Raw genomic sequence first — 19,540 nt, 5'->3', positions numbered from 1 at the left:
AGTGAATGAACCAATTATTCTGAAAAAAAATCACCGGAACTTTCGCCCTCGGCTAACCAATAATTACAGTCACCAGGTTTGTAAGTTGAAACACAATTAATGTTTATTTATAACAACATTAATGGCAAAATATGCGGTTAATGCAACAGAATAACAACAAGCTAACCAACTAACCCCTTTAACTGCCCCACCCTCTACCCACACACACAAGAAAGTTAATGTGGGGGTTGACGAGCGGAGAGGTTGATGCGGGGGAGGCAAAGTTGATGTGGGGGGTTCACAAGGGAGGTGTTGATGCGGGGGAGAGGGAAGGTTTATGCGGGGGGAGGAAGCTTGATGCGGGGGGGGGGAAGGTTGATGCGGGGGGAGGAAGGTTGATGCGGGGGGAGGGAAGGTTGATGCGGGGGAGGAAGGTTGATGCGGGGAAGGAAGGTTGATGCGGGGGGAGGGAAGGTTGATGCGGGGGGAGGGAAGGTTGAAGCGGGGGGAGGGAAGGTTGATGCGGGGAGGGAAGGTTGATGCTGGGAGGGAAGGTTGATGCGGGGGAGGAAGGTTGATGCGGGGGAGGGAAGGTTGATGCGGGGGGAGGAAGGTTGATGCGGGGGAGGAAGGTTGATGCGGGGGGAGGAAGGTTGATGCGGGGGGTTGATGAGGGGAGAGCTTGACGTGGCAGGGGTTGATGAGGGCGAGAGGGAAGGTTGCTGCGAGGGGTTGATGAGTGGAGGGGTTGACGTGGGGAGGGGTTGGTGAAGGGGAGAGGGAACGTTGCTGCGAGGGGTTGATGAGGGGAGGGGTTGACTTGGGGGGGGTTGATGAGGGGGAGAGGGAAGGTTGCTGCAAGGGGTTGATGAGGGGAGGGGTTGATGAGGGGGAGAGGGAAGGTTGATGCGAGGGGTTGGTGAGGGGAGGGTTTGATGGGGAGGGGGAAGGTTGCTGCGAGTAGTTGATGAGGGGATGGGTTGACGTGGGGAGGGGTTGATGAGGGGGAGAGGGAAGATTGATGCGGAGGCTTGATGAGGGGAGGGGTTGACGTGGGGAGGGGTTGATGAAGGGGAGAGGGAAGGTTGCTGCAAGGAGTTGATGAGGGGAGGGGTTAACGTGGGGAGGGGTTGATGAGAGGGAGAGGGAAGGTTGTTGCGAGGGGTTGATGAGGGGAGGGGTTGATGTGCGGAGGCGTTGATGAGGGGGAGAGGGAAGGCTGCTGCGAGGGGTTGATGAGGGGCAGCGAGAAGGTTGCTGCGAGGAGTTGATGAGGGGTTGACGTGGGGGTGGTTGATGTGGGGGAGAGGGAAGGTTGCTGCGAGGGGTTGATGAGGGGAGGGGTTGATGTGGGGAGGGGTTGATGAGGGGGAGAGGGAAGGCTGCTGCGAGAGGTTGATGACGGGCAGAGGGAAGGTTGCTGCGAGGGGTTGATGAGGGGAGGGGTTGACTTGGGGAGGGTTGATGTGGGCAAGAGGGAAGCTTGCTGCGAGGGGTTGATGAGGGGAGGGGTTGACGTGGGGAGGGGTTGATGAGAGGGAGAGGGAAGGTTGCTGCGAGGGGTTGATGAGGGGAGGGGTTGACGTGGGGGGTGTTGATGTGGGGGAGAGGGAAGGTTGCTGTGAGAGGTTGATTAGGGGAGCGGTTGACGTCGGGGGGGGGAGGGAATGTTGACGCAGTGAGACAGATGATCATCCGACACCCTCAGGGGCCCACCAGGAGCCAGGCCACTGCAAGGAGACTTGCCCCGAGGGCAAAGGCGATGCCCTCCAGACGGACGGAGCCCCCGTTCTCACCCCTCCTCGAACATCTGGCCACTTTCTCCTCGGGGATCACTGGAATCTTCTTCCCCGTCAATAGTTTGTCACCCTGTGGTATTGGAGTGGAGTGGGGTGGGGGGGATAAGAGAGGCATTATTATTCATAAAGAAGCTGTTGTTAACTAAGCTGATTTATTTACATGTTGAAAATTACAAGGCAGAGCTCTGGGCGAGAGGGAGACAGAGAGTGAGGGATCAGATCACAGAGTGTAAGGGATGGAGGGAAGGTGCAGGATTGAAGGAGGTGTGCGCGATCGGGCTGTCAATCTCACCGTGTGGGTGATGGTGGCCTGAACCTGGTCGGCATCTCGCAGTTTGGTCTCCACCTCGTCAATGAGAGTCTGGTTCCAGTCCCACATCCACATGCTTGTGATTAGCTCGGTGTTCCTTCAGAGAGAGAGGGAAAGAGGGAGGGGTTCCATGAAAAACACAGTGCCAATCCCATACTTCAAATGCCCACTTCCCCAACCAGGGCTGGAGCACAAGGGTCACGCTGTATCTTCGCATCACCTCAATCTCACCCTTTGCCTCTCTGTCTGTCTGTCTCTCTCCATTTCTCCCTCTCGCTCCGTTTCTCTCCCCGTCTCTCTCTCCATCTCTCTCTCAATCTCTCTGTCTCACAGCATCTCTCTCTCTCCGTCTCTCTCTCACCTACTCTCTCACATACTCTCTCTCCGTCTCTCTCCATTTATCTCCCCGTCTCTCTCTTTCTCCGCTTCTCTTTCTCCATCTCATTCTCTGTCTCTCCACCTTGTCATAATATCCACTCATGTATATAATGAGATGCAGACAGGCAATGCTTGACACACAGGATAACTAATGAACACACACAACACAGAACAACCAATCACCAGACAGGACACCACCACTGCAAAGCCCACAGGGCATTAAGACTCTGCCTCTCTCTACAGGACACAGCTACTGAGATAGTAAGAGTGCACAAGCCAGTGAGCACTATAACCATGAGGTAGAGAGTTAGTCTGGTCAAGCCAGTAGGAGGTTATCAGTTAGATTGATAGAGTGTCAACTCACAGCAGACTATGTACAGCAATCAGGAAGTTCAATAAAACAGTGTTGGACCATCTCCTGTGGCAGAAGCCTGTTTCTAGTTTCACTGCATCCAGTTGCAGTCAACGTTGAACCAACTCACTTAACACATCTTGGTACCAGGGAGCTATTAATTCGAACAAACCTACCTCGAGTGAATCTGCAATGACCAGCAAGCAGCCATCCAACGGCATGGAAAAGATCCAGCCTCCTTCGCAACTCCGGAACTCCGGCAACTGGAAAGTCTTCAAACAGAAGTTCCTCCTATATCAAGGTCTCCGACCTCGAGGCAGCATCAGATGCCAGAAAGATCGCGCTGTTCCTGTCGACTGCCGGGGATCAAGCCATCCACATCTCTAACTCGCTCATGTTTGCCGATGGCGAAGACAAGACGAAGTTCAAGACAGTTCTGCTGAAATTCGACAGCCACTGCAAAATCGAGGTGAATGAGAGCTTTGAACAGTACACCTTCCAACAGAGGCTTCAGGGTAAGAATAAACCCTTTCAGTCCTTCTTGACCCATCTCCGCATCCTAGCGCAGTCATGTAACTATGACTCGACGACTGATTCCATGATCCGGGATCAGATCGTTTTCGGGGTCCAGTCCGACTCCCTGCAGGAGCAGCTCCACAAAATCAAACAGTTGACCCTCTCCATCGCCATCGAAACGTGCGTTGTCCATGAGCATGCCAGAAATAGTTACTCCCGCATTAGGGCGGCAGAAACTGCAAAACTGGCCTCCCACGAGGCAGAAAGGGTGCAGGCCATCGCAAAAATGCAAGGCCTGAGCATCGAGGAGAGTGGCCATATCGTGCGCTTTTCCTGGCTCCCTATGCATGCGCGCCACGACCGGTGGGACGATGAGGCCGAAGACCCTAATGCGTACGTGCGAACATCAGCCGACCGCACTGCGCATGCGCGATGGCGCACAGAACGCGCTGACATCAGTGTCATGACGAGTCCAAATTGTGGCTCCGCCCATTTAAAGCGGCAATGTCCAGCTAAAGGAAGGCAATGTCTGCAGTGTGGAAAGCCTGGGCATTACGCGGCCTTCTGCAGGTTAGCTCCACCGAGCAACAGCCAGCGATCCCAGCTGCAGCGCAGACCTGTCCGCTGTGCACAACAAGGCATGCAGGATTCTGATCCAGACAGCCCAAAGGACCCCGATGCTGACTGCCTCGAGTCTCCATATCGGGTGGGCATCATCACCACACGTGAGTTGGTCTCTACCGTGCCTGCAAACCGCCTTTCGAGCCTCAGTGTGGATCCTGACGATGAGTGGCGTGCCGTCATCATGGTCAACCAGTCTTGCATCCGATTTAAATTGGACACTGGCGCATCTGCAAACCTCATATCACAGTCGGACCTCGACAGCATCCGAGACCAACCTAGCATTCTTCCACCAGCCTGCCAGCTCCTTGACTACAATGGTAATGCCATAGCTGCCAGTGGGTCGTGTCAGCTAGGTGTATCTCACAAGGCAATCAAGGCGACGTTAAGATTCAAGATCGTCCGGCCTGACAAGGCATCGCTGCTCGGTGCTCGCGCATGCAAACTCCTACATCTGGTGCAGTGAGTTCATGCCATGTCCTCGACACCGGCGATGGCCTCGCCCAATGCGAATCTCCAGGCTGAGATAGATGACATTCTCACACAATACCACAGTGTGTTTGATGGGATGGGCACGCTCCCATATCGCTACAAGATATTGCTCAAGCCGAATGCCACCCCAGTCATCCATGCACCACGCCGGGTGCCGGCTCCCCTCAAGGATCGTCTGAAAATGCAGCTCCGAGACCAGGGCATCATCTCAAAGGTCACGGAACCCATAGACTGGGTCAGCTCCATGGTCTGCGTCAAAAAACCCTCTGGCAAACTCTGCATTTGCATTGATCCCAAAGACCTGAATCGCAACATCATGCGAGAGCATTACCCGATCCCGAAGCGTGAAGAATTAACCTGTGAGGTGGCTCATGCCAAATTCTTTACTAAGCTGGACGCCTCCTGCGGTTTCTGGCAGATACAGCTGGACGAGTCCAGTCGGAGGCTGTGCATGTTTAACACTCCGTTCGGCAGGTATTGCTACAACCGCATGCCTTTTATCATCTCAGCTTCCGAAGTATTTCATCGCATAATGGAGCAAATGATGGAGGGCATCGAGGGGGTGCGAGTATATGTGGACAACGTGATCACCTGGACCACGACGCCCGAGGATCACATCGCTCGCCTCAAACAGGTTTTCCAGAGGATTCATGAAAATGGCCTCCAGCTCAACAGGGCCAAATGCTCGTTTGGACGGTCCGCTATCAAGTTTCTGGGTGACCACATTTCACAGCAGGGTGTGCAACCTGACTCTGACAAGGTGCTGGCAATCAATGCCATGAAGACCCCAGAGGACAAAAAGGCGGTCCTCCATTTCCTCGGGATGGTAAATGTTCTCGGAAAATTCATTCCCAACATGGCATCCCACACCACGGCCCTCCGGCATCTCGTTAGAAAAGTCGACAGTGTTCCAGTAGCTTCCCGCACATCAAGCGGAGTGGCTTGAGCTGAAGGCGAAGCTCACCACAGCCCCAGTACTGGTGTTCTTTGACCCAACCAAGGATACCAAGATATCCACAGACGCAAGCCAGGACGGCATTGGGGCGGTGCTCCTCCAGCGAGACGACTCCTGTTCCTGGGCTCCAGTGGCATATGCCTCCAGAGCCATGACTTCGACCGAACAACGGTATGCCCAGATCGAAAAGGAGTGCTTGGGTCTCCTGACAGGAATAGTCAAGTTTCATGATGACATCTACGGTCTGCCAAAGTTCACGGTGGAAACAGACCACAGGCCTTTAGTCTTTATAATCCAGAAGGATTTAAATGACATGACACCTCGGCTGCAGCGAATTCTTCTTCGTCTCCGCCGATATGACTTTGAACTCGTCTACACACCGGGTAAAGAGCTGATCGTCGCGGATGCCCTATCCCGATCCATCACCACGCCGTGTGAACAGGGCGACTTAATTCACCACATCGAGGCACAGGTGCAGTTGTGTGCCAGCAACCTCCCAGCCACTGATGAACGAGTTGTCCAAATACGCGAAGAAACTGCCAAAGATCCTCTACTGCAGTGCGTGATGCAACACCTCGCCCATGGCTGGCAAAAGGGGCAGTGCCCCCAGTTCTTCAACATTAAGGACGAGTTAACGGTTGTTGAGGGGATCCTTCTTAAACTAGATAGAATTGTCATTCTCCAAAGCATGCAAACCATGGTGCTCAGACAGATCCATGTGTCATGATATTCAAACATACATCATAACACATACATAATGATAGACAGACCAACGGACCAATTAGCACACATAACACGACAGCCAATCACAGACAAGAGCAGACACAGTATAAGACAAGAAACACGACACTTCCTGGGCAGTCCATCTGGAGACAGCACAGGGCCAGGACGTCATAGCAAGACACTCACACAGTCACAACGTGCTGAGTACCAAGTCAGATGTATAAATAGTTGGTTGGAATAAAACTGCGTTGTACCAATCGCAACCGTGGTGGTTCGTCTGTACCTCAGAGCACCCAACACCTCATGATACCAGGATGGAATCGATACTTACCGGCAAATCTGCCACCCTGAGCCATGGACACACACAACAAACCGCAGCCGTTGCAAGTCGCTGGGAACCTGGGCACAAATTGGAAGCTCTTCAAGCAGCGATTCGAACTCTTCATGCGAGCCAATGAGAAACAGGACGCCTCGGACGAAACAAAGATTGCCATGCTCCTCACTACCGCAGGTCAGCACGCCATCGATGTATACAACTCCTTGGTGTTCGCGGAAGGCGAGAACAAAGCTCAGTATGACACGGTCCTCCTCAAGCTCGACAAGCACTTCAACGTTGAGGTCAACGAAAGCTTTGAGAGGTATATCTTTCAGCAGCGCCTGCAAGGTAAGGATGAGCTCTTTCAGTCCTTCCTGACGCACCTCCGCAAACTCGCGCAGTCCTGCGGTTACGACACCACCTCAGAGTCCATGATCCGGGACCAGATCGTTTTTGGCATTGCCTCCAGTGGCCTACGCCAGCAGCTTCTAAAAATTAAAGGCCTGACTTTAGCATCTGCAGTTGAAGCCTGTGTCCTGCATGAGAATGCGACCAGCCGCTATGCCCAATTTCAGGCGACCGAATCGGCATGGAGGGGGTCCCACGCGATCGAATCGGCAAGCCAGGCCGCCCACGAGGCCGAACGCATCCAGGCAATCGAGTTTCTCCCGGCCCGCGGCCCGGACGAGGGCGGCCGTTTCGCGCGCTTTTTAAGGCCTCCCGCGTTTGTGCGCGACAAAACCTACGGCAACACTGAGGGATGTGCTGCGCATGCGCAGTGGCGTAACGAACGCCATGACGTCATGACGTGCGGCAACTGTGGAGCTGCACATTTAAAAGGGCAATGTCCTGCAAAAACCCGACAATGCCTACGCTGTGGCAAGATGGGCCACTACGCTGCCTACTGTCGAGCGGCTCAACCTGTGGATCTTCCACATCTCCGACAACCTCGCAGACACGTGCGGACCATCCAGCCTCCACATCAGGACATCCAAACCGACGACACAGATGACCAAGACGCCTTCCGGGTTGCGGTCATTGATGCGAACCGGGCCAACACCATCAATCCGGGCGATAAATGGAGTGCCACCCTGACGGTCAACCGATCGCCGATCACTCTCCGCCTGGACACTGGCGCCTCCGCCAACCTCATAGCATGGTCAGCCTTCTATGCCATGAAGGTCAGACCACCAATCCAGCCATCCCGGTGCAAGATGGTCGACGACAACGGGAACGTTATCCCAGCCATGGGATCCTGCCAGCTCCAGGTGACACACAAAACACACACGGCCACACTCTCGTTCGAGATAGTTGGCTCATCGAAGAACTCCCTGCTGGGCGCACAGGCATGTAAGGCTCTCCACCTTGTGCAACAAATTCTCTCTCTCTCTCCAGACGGCACGCCTGACTTCCCGGATGCAGAGTTTAACGCACAGCTCCAATCGCTCCTCGCCCACAACCAGGAGGCATTCGAAGGCATGGGAACACTGCCATACACCTACCGAATTTGCCTCAAACCGGACGCCATCCCGGTCGTTCACGCACCTCGCAGGGTTCCTGCGCCACTTAAAGACCGCCTCAAGCAGCAGCTGCAGGATCTCCAGGACCAAGGGGTCCTATCCAGGGTCACGGAGCCCACGCCATGGGTCAGCTCCTTGTTGTGTGTCAAGAAGCCCTCTGGCGAGCTCCACATCTGTATATACCCCAAAGACCTCAATAATAATATTATGCGGGAACATTATCCCATACCCAAACGGGAGGAGATCACCAGTGAAATGGCCCAAGCCAAGATATTCACCAAACTGGATGCTTCTAAAGGATTTTGGCAGATCCAACTGGACCCGTCCAGTCGAAAGCTATGTACCTTCAACACCCCTTTCGGCAGGTTCTGCTACAACCGGATGCCATTTGGCATCATCTCGGCATCCGAGGTCTTCCATAGAATCATGGAGCAGATGATGGAAGGCATCGAAGGGGTGCGCGTATATGTGGACGATGTCATCATCTGGTCCACCACACCGCAGGAGCACATACATCGTCTCCAACGCGTTTTTGCCCGCATATGGGAAAACGGCCTGCGCCTCAACCGAGCCAAGTGCTCCTTTGGCCAGACCGAGTTGAAGTTCCTGGGGGACCATATCTCCCGGTCAGGGGTCCGTCCGGATGCAGACAAGGTGAGCGCCATCACAGCCATGCCGCAGACGGCCGACAAGAAGGCTGTCCTATGCTTCCTTGGCATGGTCAACTTCCTGGGGAAGTTCATTCCCAACCTTGCCTCCCACACGACAGCTCTGCGCCACCTCGTCAGAAAATCCACAGAGTTCCAGTGGCAACATACACACCAGCTGGAATGGGAGGAGCTCAAACGCAAACTCACTACGGCACCAGTGTTGGCGTTTTGTGACACGTCTCGTGCCACCAAAATCTCAACTGATGCCAGCCAATCCGGCATTGGAGCAGTGCTCCTGCAGAGGGATGACACGTCGTCATGGGCCCCAGTTGCCTATGCATCGCGGGCCATGACCCCCACAGAGCAGCGCTATGCGCAAATCGAAAAAGAATGCCTGGGCTTGCTAACCGGTTTGGACAAGTTCCACGATTAAGTCTATGGTCTTCCACGGTTCACGGTCGAAACTGACCACCGCCCCCTGGTCAGCATAATAAACAAGGACCTGAATGAGATGACCCCTCGCCTCCAGCGCATCCTACTTAAACTCAGGAGGTACGACTTCCAACTGGTCTACACTCCAGGGAAGGACTCATCGTGGCGGATGCCCTATCCAGAGCAGTGAGCACGCTGCCAGATGCGGAGGGGTTCGTATGTCAGGCCGAGGCACAGATGGCTTTTACAGCGGCAAATCTGCCGGCTGACGACTCCAGTCTGGCCCGTATCCGCCGAGAGACTGCGGCCGCCCCCCTTCTGCAGCGAGTGATGCGCCACATGACGGGAGGAAGGCTCAAAGGGCAGTGCCCGCAGTTCTACAATGTACGAGACGACCTAGCCATCATTGATGGTGTCCTTCTGAAGCTGGACCGGATTGTGATTCCGCACAGCATGCGCCAGCTGGTTCTCGACCAACTACACAAAGGCCACTTGGGGGTCGAGAAGTGCAGACGGAGGGCTCGAGGGGCGGTATACTGGCCGGGCATCAGTGATGATATTGCCAACATGGTGCTCAACTGTACAACCTGCCAAAGGTTTCAGCCGGCGCAACCTCCTGAGACGCTTCTGCCCCATGAGCTGGTGACGTCCCCCTGGGCGAAGGTGGGTGTCGACCTATTTCACGCGCTCGGCATTGACTATGTCATCATAGTTGGCTACTTCTCAAACTACCCAGAAGTCATACGCCTGCACGATTTGACGTCGTCTGCTGTCATCAGGGCCTGCAAAGACACCTTTGCTCGCCACGGCATTCCGATGACTGTCATGTCGGACAATGGGCCCTGTTTTGCCAGCCAGGAATGGTCGTCCTTTGCAGCCTCGTATGGCTTCACACACGTGACGTCCCGCCCTCTGCATCCCCAGTCCAATGGAAAGGCGGAGAAGGGCGTTCACATTGCCAAGCGGCTCCTCTGCAAGGCTGCTGCTGCCGGGTCGGACTTCTACCTCACCCTGCTGGCCTATCGCTCGGCCCCGCTAGCCATGGGTCTCTCACCAGCACAGCTGCTGATGGGTCGCGCCCTCAGAACCACTGTGCCTTCCATCCTGGCACCAACAATAGACCATGCTACGGTACTGCATAGGATGCAACTGCAGCGCGATCGCCAGAAGAGATCGTACGACATACGGGCAACTGATCTTCCCTCCCTGGCCCCTGGAGACAATGTCCGCATCCACCTACCAGACGGTGGCTGGTCAGCACCTGCCGAAGATCTCTGACGTGTGGCTTCCCGCTCGTTCCTGGTCCGCATGCCGGATGGATCCGTGCGTAGGCGCAATCGCCGAGCCCTTCGCTTACTTCCACGCTCGCAACGGGACCCTACACAGACGCCGTGTCCTCCACTGGTTCCTGATAGTGACTTCGTGGAGCTGCCACAGACCATGCCCCTTCTGTCGCCGCCCGTGGCCAGGCTCGCACCTCAGCCGGTGGTTCTCGACCCACCCTTGAGGCGGTCAACCCGAATTCGTCGTCCACCTACTCGACTGGACTTATGAGACTGTTCACACGTCAAACTTTAGCAACTACTGTTTTGTAACATGTCACTGTTTTATCGTTCCAGGCCTCGTTTGATCGTTCCAAATTTCAACGTTGTTCTTCTTTTGTTATGGTACAACCTCGTTAGCATGTCACACCTGACATCGCCCCTTGTATATAGTTAAGCCCCATATACATGATGTAAATATTATGCACACACACACACCTTTAGCTGCACTCAGGACACATTTATATTTATAACCACGTAGGCACATAATCTTGTAAAAAAGGGGGGATGTCATGATATTCAAACATACAGGGCAGCACGGTAGCATTGTGGATAGCACAATTGCTTCACAGCTCCAGGGTCCCAGGTTCGATTCCGGCTTGGGTCACTGTCTGTGCGGAGTCTGCACATCCTCCCCGTGTGTGCGTGGGTTTCCTCTGGGTGTTCCGGTTTCCTCCCACAGCCCAAAGATGTGCAGGTTAGGTGGATTGGCCATGATAAATTGCCCTTAGTGTCCAAAATTGCCCTTAGTGTTGGGTGGGGTTGCTCTTGGGTGGGTTGCTCTTTCCAAGAGCTGGTGCAGACTCGATGGGCCGAATGGCCTCCTTCTGCACTGTAAATTCTATGATACATCATAACACATACATAATGATAGACAGACCAACGGACCAATTAGCACACATAACACGACAGCCAATCACAGACAAGAGCAGACACAGTATAAGACAAGAAACACGACACTTCCTGGGCAGTCCATCTGGAGACAGCACAGGGCCAGGACCTCATTAGCAAGACACTCACACAGTCACAACGTGCTGAGTACCAAGTCAGATGTATAAATAGTTGGTTGGAATAAAACTGCGTTGTACCAATCGCAACCGTGTTGGTTCGTCTGTACCTCAGAGCACCCAACACCTCACCATGAGGGTCACCTTGGGGTCAAGAAATGTCGACGCAGAGCTCGGCAGGCAGTTTACTGGCCTGGCATCAGCCAGGACATTGCCAACACGGCCCTCAACTGCACAACATGCCAGAAGTTTCAACCATCTCAGCTCAGGGAAACACTCCAACAGCACGAGATCATGACTTCTCCGTGGTCCAAGGTGGGGATAGACCTCTTTCACGCAAATGGACGTGATTACGTGCTCTTGGTCGACTACTTCTCCAGCTACCTGGAAGTGGTGAAACTGTCGGACCTCACATCCAAGTCAGTGATTTAAGCCTGCAAAGAGACGTTTGCCAGGCACGGCATACCACACACAGTAATGAGTGACAACGGCCCATGTTTCTACAGCCAAGAGTGGTCCGACTTTGCACGATCCTACCACTTCAGTCACATCACATCCAGTCCCCATTACCCGCAATCAAACGGGAAAGCCGAAAAAGGGGTCCATATTGTCAAGCGGTTGCTGTGCAAGGCTGCAGACTCAGCCTCGGACTTCCTGGCGCTGTTCGCATACAGGGCAACCCCTCTGTCGACTGGTTTGTCTCCGGCGCAGCTGCTCATGAACCGCAACCTGAGGACGACTGTTCTGACCATCCATGTTCCAGACCTTGACCGCCTCACGGTGCTGCAGAAAGTGCAGCGACCCAGGGACCTGCAGAAGATCACGTATGATGCTCATGCCACGGATCTGCCTGCGCTGGCTCCAGAAGATGTTGCCCGCGTCCAGTTGCCTGAGGGAGGCTGGTCAGCCCCAGCTGTTGTTGTCAGACAGGCTGCCCCCAGGTCTTTCATTGTTCAAATGGCTGATGGCTCCATTCTAGGCGCAACAGGAGGGCGCTGCGCAAAGTTCCCTGCCCACCGCCAGGCCGCACTTCCCCGCATGTCATCATGCCGCCTCAGGACATCTCGCCGCACGTGGCCACCGATCTGGCAGCGTTCCCGCCTGTCCACGAGGCCACCGAAATGGCAGCAATCCCGCCTGTCCAGGTGCCGGCGTCCCCCCTCCACCTCTGAGGCGACCGACAAGTATTCGTCGCCCGCCACGAAGTCTGAATCTGAAGACTTAAATCTTGTAGATTTTGTTCAGTTTGCTCTGTATCTGCACGATAGACACCTTCCCATGTACATATGTGAGGGGCTGTTTAGCACAGGGCTAAATCGCTTTCTTTGAAGGCAGGCCAGCAGCACAGTTCATTTCCTGTAACAGCCTCCCCAAACAGGCACCGGAATGTGGCGACTAGGGGCTTTTCACAATAACTTCATTTGAAGCCTACTTGTGACAATCAGCGATTTTCATTTCATTTTCATTCATTTCATTTCATTTCATTTCATTCACTACTTGTACATAGTCATGCATGTATATATATATCGCCACGTTCCAAAATTTATTTTAAAAAGGGAGATGTCATAATATCCACCCATGTACATAATGAGATGCAGACAGGCAGTGATTGACACACAGGATAACCAATGAACACACACGACACAGAACAACCAATCACCAGACAGGACGCCACCACTATAAAGCCCACAGGGCATTAAGACTCTCTCTCTCTCACAGGACACAGCTACTGAGATAGTTAGAGTGCACAAGCCAGTGAGCACCATCCCCATGTGGGAGAGAGCTAGTCTGGTCAAGCCAGTAGGAGGTTATCAGTTAGATTAATAGAGTGTCAACCCACAGCAGATTATGTACAGCAACCAGCAAGTTCAATAAAACAGTGTTGGGCCATCTCCTGTTTCAGAAGCCTGTTTCTAGTTTCACTGCATCCAGTTGCAGTCAACATTGAACCAACTCACTTAACACATCACACCTCTCTCTCCCCGTCTCTTTCTCGGTCTTTTTCCGACTCTCTTTCTCCACCTCTCTCCCCCCGATTCTCTCTCTCTCCCCATCTGTCACTCTGTGATTAATGTAAGAAATTGTCTTTTTTTTTGCAGCGTTAATAAAACTTGGGTTAAGATGATGCATTCAGACAGTATGGCTGCTAGAGGTGTGGTCAAGGTGACATAAAAGTGAGGTTTTCATTGGTTTGCAGGTGAAGTGTTCTAGGGTGGAGGAGGTTACAGAGATAGGAAGGGATGTAGAGGGCTGGAGGAGGTTACAGAGGGAGGAAAGCTAATATGCGCTGGAGGATGCACAGAGATAGGTAGGGCAGTAGGGGCTGGAGGAGGTTACAGATATAGGGAGGGGTGTAGGGGCTGGAGGAGGTTACAGGGATAGGGAGGGGTGTAGGGGCTGGAGGAGGATACGCATATAAGGAGGGCTTAGGGACTGGTGGAGGTTACAGAGATAATGAGGGATATAGACATTCAAGGAAATTACTGCATGGGCAAAATGGCTGACATACGTGTCCCCTGTGATGTTCAAGACACTTGAAACGGTCTCAACTGTCGGATAACTCAAACACGACAGCAATTCATTCTTTGGATAATAGAACATGAAGGTGAGACACATTTCCTCAGCTGTTGCCAATCCACCCTATAGAAAAAGCATTTGGTCACGATTCAAACATTGAGATATTTTTAAAAAATTTAAAAATATAATTTTTATTTTAAAAAAAATAGGTTGATTAAGAATTTTTCAACAAAATTTTCAACCATACAAACCCCCCCCCCGTAACAAAAAGAAAAGAAAAGTCAAATAGCAAGACATAAACATATCAAATCGACATGATACAGAGCTTTGTACATTGGATTCCTCCTGCACATATCAACTTTCCTGAACATTTATGTGTTTTCTTGCTCAATTGCCCCCAGGAAAACCCCCCTTCCCCATCCACCCTTCTTCTCCCCTCCCCCCCCCCCCCCCCCACCCGAAAGAGATATCCCCCCTCCCCCCCTGGGTTGCTGCTGCTGCTGACCGAACTTCATCTAACGCTCCGCGAGATAGTCTAGGAACGGTTGCCACCGCCTGGAGGACCCCTGCGCAGACCCTCTCAAGGCAAACTTTATCCTCTCCAACTTGATAAACCCTGCCATGTCATTTATCCAGGCTTCCACACTGGGGGGCTTCGCCTCTTTCCACATTAACAAGATCCTTCGCCAGGCTACCAGGGACGCAAAGGCCAGAATGCCGGCCTCTGTCGCCTCCTGCACTCCCGGCTCGTCCGCCATTCCAAATAGTGCTAGCCCCCAACTTGGCTTGACCTGGACTTTCACCACCTTAGATATAGTGCTCGTAACCCCCCTCCAGAACCCATCCAGTGCCGGGCACGACCAAAACATATGGGCATGGTTCGCCGGGCTTCCTGAGCACCTCCCACATCTGTCCTCCACCCCAAAGAACCTTCTCAGCCTTGCCCCCGTCATATGCGCTCTGTGAATAACCATGAACTGTATCAGGCTAAGCCTGGCACATGAGGAGGAAGAACTGACCCTGCTCAGGGCATCAGCCCACAAACCCTCTTCAATCTCCTCCCCCAGCTCCTCCTCCCATTTACCCTTCAGCTCCTCTACCAAAGCCTCCCCCTCTTATTTCATCTCCTGGTATATCGCCGACACCTTGCCCTCTCCGACCCATACACCCGAAATCACCCTGTCTTGAATCCCCTGTGCCGGGAGCAACGGAAATTCCCTCACCTGTCGCCTCACAAACGCCCTCACTTGCATGTACCTGAACGCGTTTCCCGGGGGTAGCCCAAACTTCTCCTCCAACGCCCTAGGCTCGCAAACGTCCCATCAATGAACAGGTCCCCCAATCTTCTGATCCATGCCCGATGCCAGCTCTGAAACCCCCCGTCCATCCTTCCTGGGACAAACCGATGGTTATCTCTGATCGGGGACCACACCGAGGCTCCCATTGCACCCCTATGCCGTCTCCACTGGCCCCAGATCTTTTGCGTTGCCGCCACCACCGGACTCGTGGTGTACCTTGCCGGCGAGAGCGGCAGCGGTGCCGTCACCAGCGCCCCCAGGCTCATTCCTTTGCAGGACGCCATCTCCAACCTCTTCCATGCTGCCCCCTCTCCCTCCATCACCCACTTACGGATCATCGCCACATTGGCTGCCCAGTAGTAGCCACCCAGGTTCGGCAACGCCAGTCCTCTTCTATCTCTACTACGCTCCAGAAACCCCCTCCTTACCCTCGGGGTCTTATTCGCCCACACAAAACCCATAATGCTCCTGCCTACCCTCTTAAAAAAGGCCTTGGTGATCACAATTGGATGGCACTGGAATACAAAAAGAAACCTCGGGAGGACCACCATTTTAATCGACTGTACTCTGCCCGCTAGCGAGAGTGGCAACATGTCCCATCGCTTGAAGTCCTCCTCCATCTGCACCACCAACCGCGTCAAATTAAGTTTGTGCAGGGCCCCCCAGCTCCTAGCTACCTGGATCCCCAAGTACCGAAAGCGCCTTTCCGCCCTCCTCAACGGTAGGTCGTCTATCCCTCTTTTCTGATCCCCTGGATGCACCACGAAGAGCTCACTTTTCCCTACATTGAGCTTATAGCCCGAAAAGTCTCCAAACTCCCTAAGAATCTGCATGACCTCCACCATCCCCTCCACTGGATCCGCCACATACAGCAACAGGTCGTCTGCATATAGCGACACTCGATGCTCCTCCCCCCCTCGGACCACCCCCCTCAATTTCCTGGATTCCCTTAGTGCCATGGCCAACGGTTCAATTGCTAATGCAAACAGCAGAGGGGACAGGGGGCACCTCTGCCTTGTCCCTCGGTGCAGCCGAAAATACTCCGACCTCCGCCGATTCGTAACCACACTCGCCATCGGGGCTCTATATAGGAGCCTAACCCAGCTAATAAACCCTCCCCCGAACCCAAACCTCCGCAACACTTCACAGAGATACTTCCACTCTACGCGGTCAAAGGCCTTCTCCGCGTCCATAGCTGCCACTATCTCCGCCCCTCCCTCCACCGACGGCATCATAATCACGTTTAGGAGCCTCCGCACATTGCTGTTTAGCTGCCTGCCCTTTACAAATCCCGTCTGGTCCTCGTGAATCACCCCCGGGACACAGTCCTCGATCGTCATAGCCAGCACTTTTGCCAGCAACTTAGCATCCACGTTGAGGAGCGAGATCGGCCTGTACGACCCACATTGCAGTGGGTCCTTTTCCCGCTTCAGGATCAAAGAGATCATCGCCTCTGACATTGTCGGGGGCAGGGTCCCCCCCTCCCTTGCCTCATTGAAAGTCCTCACCAGCAACGGGGCTAACAGGTCTACATACTTCCTATAGAACTCAACTGGGAACCCACCCGGTCCCGGGGCCTTCCCTGCCTGCATGCTCCCCAGTCCTTTAATCAGCTCCTCCAACCCAATTGGTGACCCCAAACCAGCCATCTCCTGCTCCTCCACCCTCGGGAACCTCAGTTGGTCCAAGAATCGTCGCATCCCCTCTTCTCCCGATGGGGGCTGGGACCAATACAGCTCCTCATAGAAGGCCTTGAATGCCTCATTTACCTTCACCGCACTCCGCACCGTAGTTCCCCTTCCATCCTTGACTCCACCTATTTCCCTCGCTGCCATCCTCTTACGGAGCTGGTGTGCCAGCATCCGACTCGCCTTCTCCCCATACTCATACGTCGCCCCCTGTGCCTTCCTCCACTGTGCCTCTGCCTTCCCTGTGGTCAACAGGTCGAACTCCACCTGGAGACTTCGCCTCTCCCTGAGTAGTCCCTCTTCAGGGGCCTCTGCGTATCCCCGTCCACTCTTAAAAATCTCCCCCACTAACCTCTCCCTTTCCCTGCCCTCTCTCTTCTCCCTATAAGCCCTGATGGAGAATAACTCTCCTTAAAATATAAATTAAGAGAGCCCAATTCATTTTTTTTTCAATTAAGGGGCAATTTAGTACGGCCAATCCACCTAACCTGCACACCTTCGGGTTATGGGGGCGAAACCCACGCAGACACGGGGAGTACGAGCGAACTCCACATGGACAGTGACCCAGAGCCAGGATCGAACACACACATTGAGATATGACACACTCCTCACTGTAACACTCTGATATACCCACACTCCTCACTGTAACACTCTGATATATCCCACACCCCTCACTGTAACACTCTGATATACCCCACACTCCTCACTGTAACACTCTGATATACCCACACTCCTCACTGTAACACTCTGATATATCCCACACTCCTCACTGTAACACTCTGATATACCCCACACCCCTCACTGTAACATTCTGATATACCCCACACCCCTCACTGTAACACTCTGATATATCCCACACCCCTCACTGTAACACTCTGATATATCCCACACCCCTCACTGTAACACTCTGATATATCCCACACCCCTCACTGTAACACTCTGATATATCCCACACCCCTCACTGTAACATTCTGATATACCCCACACTCCTCACTGTAACACTCTGATATCCCCCACACCCCTCACTGTAACAATCTGATACATCCCTCACTCCTCATTGTAACACCCTGATATATCACACAACCCTCACTGTAAGACCATAAGATATAGGAGCAGAATTAGCCCATTCGGCCCATCGAGTCTGCTCCGCTATTCAATCATGGCTGATATTTTTCTCATCCCCATTCTCCATCCTTCTCCCCATAACCCCCGATCCCCTTATTAATCAAGAACCTATCTATCTCTGTCTTAAAGACACTCAGTGATTTGGCATTCACAGCACTTCTGCTGCAAAGAGTTCCACAGATTCACCATCCTCTGGCTGAAGAAATTCCTCCTCATCTTTGTTTCAAAGGATCGTCCCTTTAGTCTGAGATTGAGTCCTCTGGTTCTTGTTTTTCGTACAAGTGGAAACATCCTCTCCACATCCACTCTATCCAGGCCTCGCAGTATCCTGTAAGTTTCAATAAGATCCTCCCTTATCCTTTTAAACTCCAACCAGTACTGACCCAGTGTCCTCAACCGTTTCTGATACGACAAACTCTTCATTCCAGGGATCATTCTTGTGAACCTCCTCTGGACCCTTTCCAAGGCCAGCACATCCTTCCTCAGATACTCACAATACTCCAAATGGGGTCTGACCAGAGCTTTATACAGCCTCAGAAGTACATCCCTGGTCTTGTATTCCAGCCCTCTCGACATGAATGCTAACATTTCATTTGCCTTCCTAACTACCGACTGAACCTGCACGTTAACCTTAAGAGAATCGTGAACAAGGACTCCCAAGTCCCTTTGTGCTTCTGAGTTCTGTAGCATTTCCCCATTTAGAAAATAGTCTATGCCTCCATTTCTCCTTCCAAAGTGCACAACCTCACACTTTTCCACATTGTATTCCATCTGCCACTTCTTTGCCCACTCTCCTAGCCTGTCCAAGTCTTTCTGCAGTCCCCCTGCTTTCTTAGTATTACCTGCCCCTCTACAGATCTTTGTATCATCTGTAAATTTAACAACAGTGCCTTCAGTTCCTTCCTCCAGATCATTAATGTATATTGTGAAAAGTTGTGGTCCCAGCACAGACCCCTGAGGCACACCACTAGTCACCGGCTGCCATCCCGAAAAAGACCCCTTTATCCCCACTCTCTGCCTTCTGACAGTCAGACAATCCTCTATCCATGCCAGGATCTTACCCTTCACAACATGGCTCTTAACTTATTTAACAGTCTCCTATGTGGCACCTTCTGGAAATCTAAATAAATCATGTTCACTGGTTCTCCTTTGTCTAACTTCCTTGTTACTTCTTCAAAGACCTCAAACCGATTTGTCAGACCTGACCTCCCCTTGACGAAGCCATGCTGACTCAATCCTATTTTAAGTCAGGCTAACCAGCTTATAATTTCCCGTCTGATGCCTCCCTCCCTTCTTAAACAGCAGTGTTACTTTAGCCACTTTCCAGTCCTTTGGGACCCTTCCGTGATACCTGAAAGATCATTACCAATGCCTCCACACTCTCCTCAGCTCTTTCTTTTGGATCCCTGGGGTGTAGTCCATCCCGTCCAGGTGATTTATCCACCTTCAGGCCTTCAGTTTCCCCAGAATCTTCTCCTTAGTAATGGTCACTGCACTCACCTCTGTCCCCCTTGATTCTCCTGGAGCTCTGCCATCCCAT

General features: G+C 52.9%; 2 protein-coding genes across 2 annotated transcripts in view; both read right to left on the bottom strand.

Annotated features, from left to right (window-relative positions):
* Nucleotides 1-77: 77 nt before the first annotated feature.
* LOC140392928 (uncharacterized) lies at nt 78-1,674 on the bottom strand. Its single transcript, XM_072478709.1, has one exon. The coding sequence runs from the start codon at nt 1,672-1,674 to the stop codon at nt 97-99; it is 1,578 nt and encodes a 525-aa protein (XP_072334810.1). The 3' UTR covers nt 78-96.
* LOC140392927 (putative DBH-like monooxygenase protein 2) overlaps nt 1,617-19,540 on the bottom strand; it is a 108,781-nt gene continuing 90,857 nt past the window's right edge. The window contains exons 11-13 of the mRNA XM_072478708.1: nt 13,882-14,012; nt 2,071-2,185; nt 1,617-1,848 (exon numbers count right to left, since the gene is read on the bottom strand). Of these exons, the coding sequence (XP_072334809.1) occupies nt 1,684-1,848; nt 2,071-2,185; nt 13,882-14,012 (411 nt within the window). The 3' untranslated portion in view covers nt 1,617-1,683. The remainder of the gene's footprint in view (nt 1,849-2,070; nt 2,186-13,881; nt 14,013-19,540) is intronic.

This window comes from Scyliorhinus torazame, chromosome 16 (genome assembly GCF_047496885.1).
Source record: "Scyliorhinus torazame isolate Kashiwa2021f chromosome 16, sScyTor2.1, whole genome shotgun sequence".
Classification (NCBI taxonomy): domain Eukaryota; kingdom Metazoa; phylum Chordata; class Chondrichthyes; order Carcharhiniformes; family Scyliorhinidae; genus Scyliorhinus; species Scyliorhinus torazame.
The sequence above is the reverse complement of the archived record's forward strand: the minus strand, read 5'-3'. Positions and strand labels throughout refer to the sequence as shown.